Below are 14,078 nucleotides of genomic sequence, written 5' to 3' on the forward strand. Positions count from 1 at the left end.
AGACTTTGAGACATTGCACATTATTGTAAGTCCTTAAAGTGCTGTTTTCCACACCTAAGGATATTTTCAAAACTTCCTCATTTTTTTCTTTATAATTTTGGAATTAAAGACGCATATTATATAACTATTAAACTTTAAATAGGGGCAGATTAAACGGTCGACCACCATGAGTTAGATCAACTTAGAGATTTAGCGAATGTGTATGCAATATCGTCATAAATATGTAGACATGGCATGGATTAAACGTAATATAATGACCATATTGCATCAGAAAAGAATAAGTAAGCAACTTTAAGACTTTGCAACTTAAACCGAAATCTCATTAGCATATATAATAAGTTGTAACACCAGAAAAAAGTTTGAGATAAAAACTTGTTGGAATTATCAGCAACATAATAAAATCACTGGAGGGTGTCTAGACATGCTTAATACGCATGCCTTAAATAAACAAATCACAGTTTTCTATTTTGACGAATCTTACAAAATGAACTCGAATTAAAAAGAAATATCTTTTAAAATAATCGTATATATGTATGAGGGAACACTGAAATTGGAATGTTGATGAAACTGAGGATAGGTGATCATTTTCATCAAATATTAGAATCGGAAGAAGGAAAAATTAAAACTAAAAATCGTTAAAATATTTTTATCATAAATTGTTCATACACATTTTCCCTCTTTCTACTAATTATGACACCAGACATATTGACGTATCTATATCTGGTTTCCTTCAGAATACAATCTGAGTACACCACATATCGACAGTCATGATATCAGCTGTGCACCAGATATCTAAGTGCATACCTAGTGTCCTTTCGAATACACTCTAAGTACACCACATATCGACTGTCAGAATATCTAGTATGCACCAGATATCTACTGCATATCTGGTAACCTTTAGAACGCATTCTGAGTACACCACATATCGACTGTCATAATATCTAGTATGCACCAGATATCTACTGCATATCTGGTAACCTTTAGAACGCATTCTGAGTACACCAAATATCGACTGTCATGATATCAGTTGTGCACCAGATATGTACTGCATACCTGGTGTCCTTCAGAATATACAGAAGTACACCACATATCGACTACCAGAATATATGATGTGATGTGATATCTACTTTATTCATGGTGTCCTTCAGAATACATTTTGAGCTAACCAGGTATCGACCGCCATAACATCTGTTGTGCACAAGATAACTTTGTATACCTTGTGTCGTGTAGAACACATTATGAGTACACTAGATATCCACTGCCAGAATATTATGTACTCTATTATGATACATGATATATCATATTTGGATGTTTGAAGATTATAATTAATTTGAACGATATAGTCTTCATGAAACCTTTGAAATCTCACAGCAAAAAATGGTTTATCATTCTGAATATGCACTGGTCAAAACATTTTGATTTTGTACATACCTTTGAAAATGAAGGATCTCTGCAAAAGAAATACGATATCTACTTTAAGGAATTAATTATATGTTTATCGGTGTGAATATAAGGCCATTAAATTACGAATTGGTGAGCTTATTTGCAGAACTATCTCTGTTTTATACAAAAACCCTATACGTATGTTTCAGGTACCCCTACCTACCTTAGATTTTACCTCCCATCCTGGCTATTTGATCACACTCTCTCAAAAAATGTTTTCAAAGAAGTTTTTATTGAAGGTTTCAACTTTGATTATTTACGCTTGTTTAGTATGAAGATATTACGTTAAATTTAAAATTGAGGAATAAAGACTTCTGGACACACTGAAGCCTTAACTAAAGTAACATAATATCATACCTTCACCAAAACTAATAATAAATAATAATGAAAAAAAATTCTTAACCGACCTTCTCTATTTTTCATTTATGTTACCAGAAACATACATATGATTTGTATGGCCATACAGAGAAACATGGAACAGAAAGAAACAATGAAATACTTGCTTTCTGCATGATTGGATCTGTACTGATTGATATTTTATGGGAAAATGGAAAATGGATTAAAACATTCAACATTCAATTAGAATAACATATATACTTTCTTGGATGTTTTTGTATCAGATGGCGTTATGAAAATGTAACAGCAGTGACATGGTTTTAAAAGGAAATTGATAAGGGAACACACATACCACTCTTATCTCAATGGGAAACAATCAGACCCCGTTATCTCAAAGTCGTTGGCAACACGGAAATCTTTAAAATGATTTAACAATTGTTCCAAATGAGCAAGTTTTTTTCCGCTTTACAAAATTGTACTACACTACAGCTTTGATTTCATTGAGAATTATGTACATAAAACATTTAATTTCAGTTTTCAATTTATATGAATGGAATTAGACACTAGGCATAACCTATCTTAGTCCTCGCCTCGGTGATTTTCTTACTCAATAATTTCATAGGCCTGTAACTTTTGAAAAACTACATTTCGTCTTTATTTGGAATACTATTTATATAAAATTAGGAAGATGCTGCAATTTTTTTTTGTTTTATGGGAAGGGCCCTTAATTCGGCTCCAAATGTACAGAAAAATCCCTGCGCCTGCACATAGACCCATTATGCCTTTTACCTCGAGTTAAGCATACTTTTCGAGTTATAAAGATATTAACATAACGAAGTCTGACTGTGTATCTATATATGGATATGACGACATACGGATGATGTTAAATCTCATTGCACCTCACTACTGTAAACGTTTATCACAGTAGCGAATCCCCCGATAGAACACCACGATAATGGTATTTTTTACTCGAGCCTTTCAAACTCGAAGACTTATCTGGACTTATAGTAGACTGGAGAGATCTTGGAATATGTTTAGTTTGTATAGTTGTCCGCTCATCATCAGAGCTAGATGTACTACTGTTGTATTTTTGTCGAACTACATCCGGGTCATCGTCATACCACACAGTATCATCCGGAACCTCCACGTCGACTTGACTATCACAACCTTCCGAAAGAGCGTCAAACCCGGAAGTAGTTACCACAGTTTCCGGTGGGCCACACGCCTCAAGACTGTCAAGCCAGTTTTGACATTTTCTTGTTGTCTCTTGCATGTAAACACTATCATCATACAATTGTTTTCGGAGACCTATATCCTTGGGATTGGTTTCCGAAAGGTTCATTGTCATATCAACGTCGTCCGGAAGATCCTCGGATTCTATACAATACTGACTTCGTGTCCGATGTATTTTAGCACGCATGCGCTTCCCTGGTTTGGAAGACCGAGGAAGGAGGTTGATTTGCTGTTGCTGTGACACAGGTGAACTTTTTGACCCACCTTCGTCCGAAGACGCCCTCTGGTGTTGAACTTTGAGATCAAGCCAGCACGGTGGTTTTGGCGGTTTAGCTGTCAGGAACGCGTGTACGGAAGTACAGTTGCCCGGTCGTACAGAGCTTTTGTACATTCTACGATCCTGGTTTATAATATAGAAACACAAATTTAATGTATCCATCCGAAGTATTGTTGTGATAATTACATCCGTTTCTGTAAGCCATATTTTACAGCAAGCTTTCTTCTTGTAGTTTTTTTCCGCTTTAGATTATTATGGGGTGTTTTTCACCGATGCTGATAACTTTACAATACTTCACAGTACCGCGGTAAACAAATTGCCTCCGTTACACACACACACACACATATATATATATGATATATATACACACACGTCCAGAGTTGTCGGTATACCCACGACAGTGATGAGAGTAACATGTAAACGTTATTGTATATCTATATATACTATAGAAACAACAGGGCCACGAAGCTTCGGTGTTTTGTGCGAACACAACACATATATATACTCCCACAACGGTATAATCCCTCCTTGCGATGATCTGCTCGATTCACTAAACCATATTTCTAAAAATAACTTCTCCGCACTGACGCATTACACTGGTTTCAGCATCACGCCATGTATACTACACGGATATTTGCTCGCCTTATTTCATTATTATAATTTGACTTTATCATACTTCACAAATTAATGGTAGCTATAGCGTTGATGTTTCATCACATACACACCGCAGCACCATAATCCGTCATGTTGTGGAACTTTCCCATCGGTAGTCCATGGCGTCTGAAGATAATCCGTTGACTGCAAGTATAATAAAATATCAATTGTTTATACAGTTTACAAGCTTATATACTCACATTTTGTTATTTATAAACAATATACATACAGTTCACATGTTCACATCTCCCGTTCCTGTATAGCCTTCTTTACACAAGACAAACTGTGCCTAAAATATAGCCCAATATTTCTAAATACGACCTCTAGATGATCCAGCCAAAACTTCTGTCAAGTTTTTTTTCAATGCCGGAAGAACAGAAATACACAAATGTAGAATATAGACCCACCATTCTCATCCCATCGCAGCAGTGTGAAACAAAGGCACAGGCTACAACGAAGTATACAGTGCTGTAATTGCTAGCAGACGACTCTTTAAAAATCCTTACTATTTAATACCAGATCATCTTGTCAGCCCACAGTTCGGTTTCTGCGTCAAAATATTCACTAATAGTTGTGTATGAAACTATAATTAAAGCCTCGACTGTAAAATTTTCGAAGTTCTAAGCGACTGTACTAAAGCCTTATCCTGGCACGATTTAGGTCACATACCCCTCCTCATCCTTTGGCTACAGTCACAACTAATCAAACAGACTGAAGCTTCATCCGGCATTGTCTAACACTATGGGGCCATCCATGGGAGATCCAACCAGGCAAAACTTAACTTACAAACTCCATAAATGTTATTCACGTGTAGTTATACCGACGTTATCCCCCACTTGATCTGCCTTGGTAAGTTGTGAAGCTTCAATGGAACAGACAGAGGTGTTTTGAGAGCAGCGAAGCCATAGAGAGTGCTGTTTCAAACCCAATGCGCCAATTCCCCTATAGCAAACAATGCAGACGTATCGGATTTCTCTGTCTGAGGGGAAAAGCAGATTCTGCGTACCGGTCCCTCCTCAAGCAGATGATTAGTGTACATCTATAATGCACTATATCAAAAACAAGCCACACGGTTTTGTTGTCAGACTCGTCAGCACAAAATACTGGTTAATCCTTGAACTTCAATATCTCGAGTCCAGATTCAATATATAAGGAAAATGCACTACCCAAGAATCTGATATGAAATATTTTGACAATACGTTAATCGATCTAATAGGGTCATCCCCAAACTTCGATATCTCGAGTGCAGGCTATATTACAAAGTCTCGTTATCTCGATCAATAATTTAATAATACGTCAACTGCTAAACTTCGATAACTCTCATTATCTCGATCTAAGAAGGTCATCACTAAAACATTACAACATATCTCGTTGTTTAACTCATTATTTCTATATTATATTCTTTCGATATAGTAGATTCTTTACGATAATGTTTTCTTGATGCCTCGACTTTTAAATGTATGAAAGGTTTGCTCATTTAAGAACAATAGTATTATTACAATAAATAGAACAACTTTAGCAGTGAAAGTTTCAGCTTTTCTTTTATAGTTTCTAGATACAAAACATAAATGATAACAAAAAATCTCATGTTGATTGACTTACTTTTCATTTGTTTCTTTAAACGTATATCATAATCTCAAAATCACACTTAAAACACCAGTCTGATTAAAATTTAAAATAATGATCCTTATTTTCACTCAATTTGACAGATGATATATCAGAGAATCTGACAACATTAAAGTAGGAGTTACGTTTAGATGACCGTTATTTTCTCCATATGGCAAAATCAACTGAAAATGACATTTCGTCCTGCATGGATATACATAGACTGACCACCAGTCTGTATAATATATATAAACCCCCCCCCCCCCCCCAAAAAAAAAAAAAAAAAAAAAAAAAAAACAATAACTAAGATTTGGCTTGACGTAATTCCTCTTTATCTCTGCTACATGTCTGTTTCTAAGTTGCAAACAAAGGGGAGATGATCTAGTAAAAAATTCTGTTGAAAAAGTCTGATCAATAACTTAAGAGTCAGTCTGGTATAGACATAAATATATTGTTGTTGTTGTAATAAGACATGGCAACATAAAAAGATTCTGAAATCTCTGTACACTAGTTTGTCCCAGTCGAAAAAATTAGAGGCGGTAATTTGATTGACCAATCCGAAAGTTCATCGGAACATGACCCCTTATGAGATGTTTTCAGATCCTCTTTGAAACGCAGTGAGAATAAGGGTATGTTTTTAATCAGATTGGCGAAAACACGTTTACATATAAGTGTGTGTTGTGGGTGCTATACTGTTATACCTTTTTACAAAAAAAAACAAGAACAAAAAACATACAAACAAACAAACAAAAACAAAAAAACAACAACAAACAAAAAAACCAACAAATAAAAAATAAAATAAATAAATAAACAAAAAAATGGGTTAATGATGTACGCTGCAAGTGTTTTAAAAACTATTGAATCATCCGAGAACAATGATAATCTACGATGCCAAGAGAGAATTAGACAATCCTAACCGCACCGCGATGACTAATGCAAATTAAAGAGATGTTCCGAGATGTTAGTCATAACATTGTTCGAGGTAAGTCAGAAGCAAGATATTTTCTAGTTCACGGAAAGTGCCGAAGAGAAACGACTTTTTAGTAACATTACTTCGGCCTGGCTTTGACACTAGAATTTCATAATCATAACAAATATATAATTTATTTTAGATGTTTTGGCATAAACAGCATTTTATTTTTGGATAAAATGTGATGATTTGAAAAAGTGAAAGCAAAACATGTTACTTATAAACTGTATTTACAAATACACATATTTTTAAGTAAATTATGGTTTTACAGTATCAAGATATAAAATATAGTTTAGTTTTCTTCTATTTCAATACGTTATTGAATATCGTGTTGTGTAATCTACACTGGAACACACATACAGAAGTCCATCAAGCAATACAAGATCATCACCAATCCTTACTCAAATTCCATTACATCAGATACCACCAGACTTCATGACCTGTTGATTTTTAATTGACCAATCATACAACAGATTCAAGAATCTTGAAAAGGATTTTTGGAGTCCAAAATGTTTTTAGAATTGTATATATTTTTAAGTTTGAAGTCATTTTCTACAGTAGCCTAACATTGACAGTGATTTACTGACGAAGTAGGTGTTGGTGTTGGGTGTATAACAAATTCAATAGTGTGAGGATAAGTGTAAGAGATATCAGAATAATAATTTATTGGAATGGACATGAAAGATACACGGTATAATAACCTTTAACAAAAAGTGTAGGAGATGAAAAATGTAGTGTCGATGTTGCAAAATTTCGTTGTTATGGTCATGAGATAATTATTTTAAGATATGAGTATGATTTAACACCCGAAAAAAATACAAAACATAATCTGGGAATTAAAAAGCATCTCTTGCTTGAATAACATTTTTGTTGATACTGTATTTCCAATATTGATTACCGATTATGATACTATCGTTTGTATATTGCCTTTACGTCGTTTGGTTATGTTTACATATAACTGTCGATAAGTGTGGATAGTGCGTGTGTTGGGAGGCTGGGGTATGTTCGTGTTATAAAAATCTTCTCTTTTTGATAGAAGACATCGAACAACACACTCAACTCAAAATAAAGTTGTGATCTGCAGTTTCATTCCACATTTTTAGAGTGTTATTGTAATTGTTAAGTATAATTTCTGCGGGTGTTTAATTTATTAAAACATACATAAGGCATTAAAAACGAGAATCTTACACTGCATAAATTCTATGTTGTAACTTATGTTTATAAGGAATTTTACATGTTTATCTATTTGAATGATTTCCATAGCTTTATTCATTAAACTTTTTGGTTTTTCAGAGGTTACTAAAAACAATAATTACATGTAGAAATCTTTGATCAGATATGGCACATATGATAAGTTCATATTACGTCACGGTTGGGTGTTAGGTTGATATATATGGTTACCTTATATACTCTATCAGTTTGAATTTATTTGACCTTATGACACTATATATTGCGCTATCAAGATATTATTAGAATGTATAGTGCTATTGTGATACAGTATTATTATTATAATATATAGAACCGGTTTAAGTGATACAGGAGATAATCTGTATTGTAATGATAATAAAAGAACATCTCGTTTGGACCCGAGGATGATCCTGTTTCAGTTAGATGAAAATTCTAATCCTTCTGCCTTTGAAAACAAAGTATGACCTGTGGGGGCGATTAAAACATTTAAATCGGACCTCTAACTTATCTTATCATGCGTTATAAGTAAATATTTTTGATGAAAATATCATACTAAGGTTTCCCATGTATGAACATTGTTAAAATCGTTTAACCTATGGCGAGTATAACATAGGATAGAGGTAACATTTTAAGTAACTATATAGGTCAAAGAAGTACTATCAAAGGAATGTTCCGGGTAACACGGGGTCCTTACAAACGTACATTTGTAGGATACGAATTACATTTGTGTACTTCAAATGATAAATATGGACAAGGAAGCAATCATATGCGTTTGGACAAAATAGACTATTATCAAGGCAGTCTGTCTCTTTATCAAGATACAATAACACAAACTGGGTCAGATAATATAGAATTTACAATAGAAAATACAAAAAAAGACAAAGGAAAAAATATTACAATTTACTTATAATGCAAGGCGAAATCTAACGAGAGTTAGGCATGAAAGTCTATCTAAAGAACATTGTAGTTATATCAATAGACAAAATTTTTTTGGTCTGGTGTTTTACTCTTTGAAATAATTATATTCATCTACTCTTTTTCGTCTTGTTTTATAATCTATAAAAGCCACAGTAAATTCGAAGAAAAGTTGAAGTACCAGAGGAAGACCATCGACCTACGATCAATATCACACCTCATCGCGTGTGATATCACGACCCTCAGGAGAATTGTTAGCGTGAATAAAAATGTTGGACACTTGAACCACTTCCTAACCACGTTCACTACCAAATAAAAATCCCAGTTATATTTTGCACACATGCTTTGCTATTCTTTTGATACGCTAGCTTTAGATCTAACTACAAAATCTAGTTATTGAAGCCATATCCATCCCTTAAATGTTGTTGAAATGCAAAATCGAATTAAAAATAAAATAAAAATTCCATCATAATGACATTAAATTTGTACTGAAGATTATCATCCAGCCTTATGCATATTCATGTCATGTGTATCTTGATAGAGAAATTCATATCGTGTATACTTGAATAAAAAAATTACCCTTGCACGTATCTAATGTGTTTAAAGATTCCTTAGCATGGGGTTACCTTCTTGTACTGCAGTACAACATGCAAATGGGTTCATTTCCCCTTAACTTTAATGTTGATTTTTTTTCTGAAGAATGTCGATATCTTTCTTAAGTGGTATTTAAGGTACGATAAATATTTTGATAATAACGATCAAAAATTTGAAGTATTTGACACCTAGCGTGTTGATTGGTGACAAGGTGCACTGAAATCATTTATAATATAGTGGAATTTTAAAGTTATATGTTCCATAATTTTCATACACACGAATCAAGAAGTGCTATTGATATGTTATTCACAACCAAAAGTTACCAACATTTTGAAAATTACTATATTTACAATGCATCGGTTTCAATTTCACAAGTAAAAATAAGAACTGAAAATGATTTTTGACAGTACTGCCAAAAATAAATATGATCACATTTACATTGCAATGGAATGGGTACATATGGTCAGACCCATCGTCGGAGACCCACGGGTGATCGCACTACACTACGCTACACTTATCACCCGTGGGCAGGCAAACTCATCGTAAAATCCTCGTAGTGCGATCACCCGTGGGTCTCCGACGATGGGTCAGACCATGAAGCTTAGTAGTAATCTAGTTGTAATTGCGAAGTTATTTCTGTAGGTATTTTTTCATGTATACATACATACATAAGGAAAAAACCCCAAGAATTTTACACTGCATAAACTCTGTGTTGTAACTATTAGTAATGTTTATGGGGCATCTGAATGTTTGTATATCTATTTGAATGATTTTCATTGCTTTATTCATAAAACTTTTTTTGTGTATGTTACTGAAGAAAAAATAACATGTTGAAATTTTCTTACCAGATATGGCACAAGTGATATGTTCATATTAAGTTACGGTTGGGTCATCCTCGATACTCCAGGGCTTCCGATCACTTACGATCTCTACACCCCTGGACTATCTCACAGTGAAATTGAAGGCAGCTCAGCGGAAAACATTTGACCAATCACGGGCTAGCAAATATTTCATTTGAAGACTACAGAGAGAGCGACGCCTAACATCAAAGCCACAGAGTCAACCACAGTGTACCGTTATACGGCTCTTTTGATGTACATCAAATGACTAAGTTACCTGTTCTATTCTGTTGCCTCCAGTTTTACTATGAGATAGTCCAGGGGTGTAGAGATCGTAAGTGATCGGAACCCCTGGAATATCGAGGATGCGGTTGGGTATTTGGTTCACTGTATCTTTTAACTCTATCACCATGCACTTTCATCATCACTTCATTTGTCTTACAAACAGCTAATAATCGTAGGAAATGCGATTTAGTCGGTTATATTCATGGGTCAAAATTCTCATGATTTTTTTTTAATAGAAAAAAATATCCGGGTACTCCGGTTTCTTCCTACTCAAAGACCCCATCGTGCTCTTACAACCGGGTCATCGAAAGTTTTTTTTGTATACGTTATGTACCTTGTTTTCGCGATCGATGTAAAATCTTTAAAGCTTATATCTTGAAAATGGAATTAAAAGTTACCGCAAAAATGATTTCCATATTACAGGTAAAGAAACTAGTATATCGATTAAACTCTTACTATTGAAAGACAATGCTCTTAACAAATATGATATTTAATTATCCAAAGGCAATGGCAGTGTTAATTAAATCATCTCTTATATTAAATCTTACTGTTAAAATTCAAAGCTCTTAACAAATATTATATTTAATTACCCCCAAGGTCATGGCAATGTCACATTTAAACCATCTCTAAGAATAGTTTTTTTTTATATATGGTGTGTCGTTTGATCTAAATACCTAATTAACGTAGGTTTCTATCATACCTGTATGTGGGTAACAAAAAAGTTTGTGCTAGATATAAATTTGATTGATAAATTGTGGAGAAAATCTTATTAGAAATCTGATATATTAATTGTGATTTATTATATTATATTTTTATCTGGAAATCTGCAATACAATTGAATGGATCTTATTATCTAAATTGAAAACTTTACAATATTATTGAGTATAAGTTAAGGAGAGAAATATTAATATAGATATTCATTCACGAAGTTTGAAATGTGATATCAACATGTCCATTCATATTGTCAAGTTAGAAATTAAGATCTAAAACGAACTGTGTATGAGAGGGGGCCTTTAGGCTATAGGTAGGAATATAGAGGACATTTAAATATATACTATCTATCTACGAACGTCGTTCACGCTATTGTAAGTCTTTAACGTGATCGAAACTGATAGCTTATCATCCACCTGGAGATATGTATATGATACTACCATTCACATACCTGTATATCCAAAAACTTAACTATTACTTCTAATAAAGCGACGTGTCTTCACAGTTGCATGAAATTGATAAATTGATATCGGAATATCTTACAGGGGTTATGTAAGTAAATTGGTATATTGTATAGGTAAATTATTGTTGACATGAACTATGCAAAGTATATATATTGTGGAAAAAATATCAATAAAACACAATATAAAAAGGTTTTAAAACATGAGTGCTACATATATAACACGCATTCATAATAATATTAGTATCGTATAATATATAATTATCATCATAGCCAAATTCAATGTTAAACGATTGAATATTTTTATTATCCTCGATTTTGAACACTTAGATTGTGTGTAATAGGCAGTGAAACAATGTCATGAGACAAAGAATGTGTCATGTTACATTGTACTCTGTTTTTTGGGTTTTTTTTTTTTTGACTTTGAAATAAAATCACGTGTTTTGTCGGTTGACAAATCTTTTCAAATCTGCTTGTAATGTTATTATGTGTATATATCAAATTATCGTCCCTTGTAACTGACAATAATACCAATTCACGATTGATGATAACATATTATTAATTGTAATTTAATTAAATCTAGATCTATCGCGATATGAGCATTATGAAAACCTTCATAAGGTCAGAAGGATGTTTACATTAAAATGCTTAGGTATGTATTAAAATATCAAAATGACTTCCCACCGTCGTAATATGACATCAACTGTCAATATTATTCAATGTAATAACATTCGTGTACATGTCATGAACGTCGTATTGTAAAGGGGTACACTAGGGACATCAAACAATGCAATAAATGCAAAGTATGTGTGACGAATAGAAAAAGGGATGCCGTAGGCACAAATAGAAATACTTATAACGGAAATTTTCAATCGCGTTTTTTTACGTCGAAGTATTATAACAATATAATGAAATCGATATGTAATTGTAGCACATTTAATAATAAGACAGCTGCTATCATGTTGTGTTATACTTTCCATATAGAGAAGAGTTATTACTCATAATTGTATATATAACGTTTGAAATTTGTTAAAGAATATAGCATTCGCGTTCTGGTTTAAATTATCAATAAATTATCAACAATAAAGCGTAATGACACACACACGTATGTAGAATCTATCACTCTCGCATTTACACTTAATTTATTGAAATTTATTAACTTACACATATACAGATATATAAAAGTTCTTTATATTCAGAAACACCTACACTAGAAGATATATATTATTGACTTATACACACACAGATAAATACAATTTCTTTATAATCAAAAACATTTACGCTGTCTAAAAGACGTATTGACATCTATTGACAGACACACATACATACTAATATATGCAATTTCATTATAATAAAGAAACGTTTACTATAAATCAACAACTAAATAACAACAATAAAATATAAAAAATAACTTACCTTCAGGATGTAAACATATTAAACGTGCGGCGTGACGCCAGATATGTAAACACAAACACAAATCTACATTTCAATCCCGATTACTCGCTACCGGTCGTGGAGTACTACTAAGATATGTAGAGCAAGTTTGAACAATACTTTAGCAAAACATATATGTCCTAGCTTTGACAGTCAGCGAGTGAGTGTAGGTAAATAGCGTAGTATTGTTCACAAAGCTATTGTCAGATCTAGGTCTGAACAAGCACACACCTGCCCAGCCATCTACTTATAAACTGTTTGAGATGAATGCTTTACTTTACGCAACGAACTCCCGAGCTTTAAATCAAACGCACCCAAATGGAGTCTGACGCCTTGTATGTAGAACTTTAAATCAAGATCGCCTAAATAAAGTCGGACGCCCATAAATGGCAGTCATTGAGTGAGAAAAAATATTTATCACATAAAAACTGCATCGGTTTATGCTTGAGTTTGTAATTTGAATGGTGTCTGATTTTCTTTATGAGGTCGGCTGTTTCATTGGTCTAATAAGTTGTCGACATAATAAACAATTAATTAATCTGACACCTCATTCTGGCGGTAAGATAAAAATCAAACAAAAGAGATACAAATATTTTAAAAGTAGGACTAAGTAGGAACTACCGGAAGAGTTAAACAATAAATACAGGAATCAAAATCATCAACACACAGTCCAGTGTTTTAAACCATATTGCAATTACTTGTATCTCTCTTCTGAGGCATTTAACGTCAACAGGAACGATGATTGTCTGAGGATAGTAAAGTTAACGCCCGCTTAAATAAAAGCTTCAACCCCTCCAATAAAAAGACTAAAGTATAGTCATTGTCTCAAACCGATGGACTGCAAATTGAATGTTAAAGAGGACCAGAATATCAGTGGGTTTTTTCTTCCCTTAACTACCAAACTCCAAAGTTTCCTATGGGATATAGATAATACCGTATAGCCTGTTATTTTCGCGGAGATGATATTTTCGCGAGTTCGCGAGTCATTGCTATTAATTTAACTTACTCAATTTTTATATGTTAACATAGAAATATTTAGTCTTGCTATTCTTACTGACATAATGATACTGAAAACCATCTAATTTTTTGCGTGCGATAGCGTTCGCGAGTGAAAAGAAACCTCGAACATAAATC

At 33.4% G+C, this 14,078-nt stretch overlaps 1 protein-coding gene across 4 annotated transcripts; it reads right to left on the bottom strand.

The window, feature by feature from the left end:
• Positions 1–631: 631 nt before the first annotated feature.
• LOC138335513 (uncharacterized) lies at positions 632–13,233 on the bottom strand. 4 transcript variants are annotated; one of them, XM_069284633.1, is made up of 2 exons: positions 12,927–13,233; positions 632–4,087 (listed from the first exon to the last, which is right to left on the bottom strand). In XM_069284633.1, exon 2 carries the CDS (start codon positions 3,449–3,451, stop codon positions 2,699–2,701), a length of 753 nt encoding a protein of 250 aa, XP_069140734.1. In that variant the 5' UTR covers positions 3,452–4,087; positions 12,927–13,233; the 3' UTR covers positions 632–2,698. The 4 variants fall into 4 exon arrangements, with proteins under 4 accessions (XP_069140734.1, XP_069140737.1, XP_069140735.1 ...); XM_069284636.1 differs by lacking the exon at positions 12,927–13,233 and adding an exon at positions 4,613–4,960; XM_069284634.1 differs by lacking the exon at positions 12,927–13,233 and adding an exon at positions 4,351–4,604.
• Positions 13,234–14,078: the final 845 nt, after the last annotated feature.

This window comes from Argopecten irradians, chromosome 11 (genome assembly GCF_041381155.1).
Source record: "Argopecten irradians isolate NY chromosome 11, Ai_NY, whole genome shotgun sequence".
Taxonomy (NCBI): Eukaryota; Metazoa; Mollusca; class Bivalvia; order Pectinida; family Pectinidae; genus Argopecten; species Argopecten irradians.

Coding starts and splice junctions, on each gene's coding strand:
- LOC138335513 (XM_069284633.1), bottom strand. CDS start 3,451: ATGGATACATTAAATTTGTGTTTCTATATTATAAACCAGGATCGTAGA.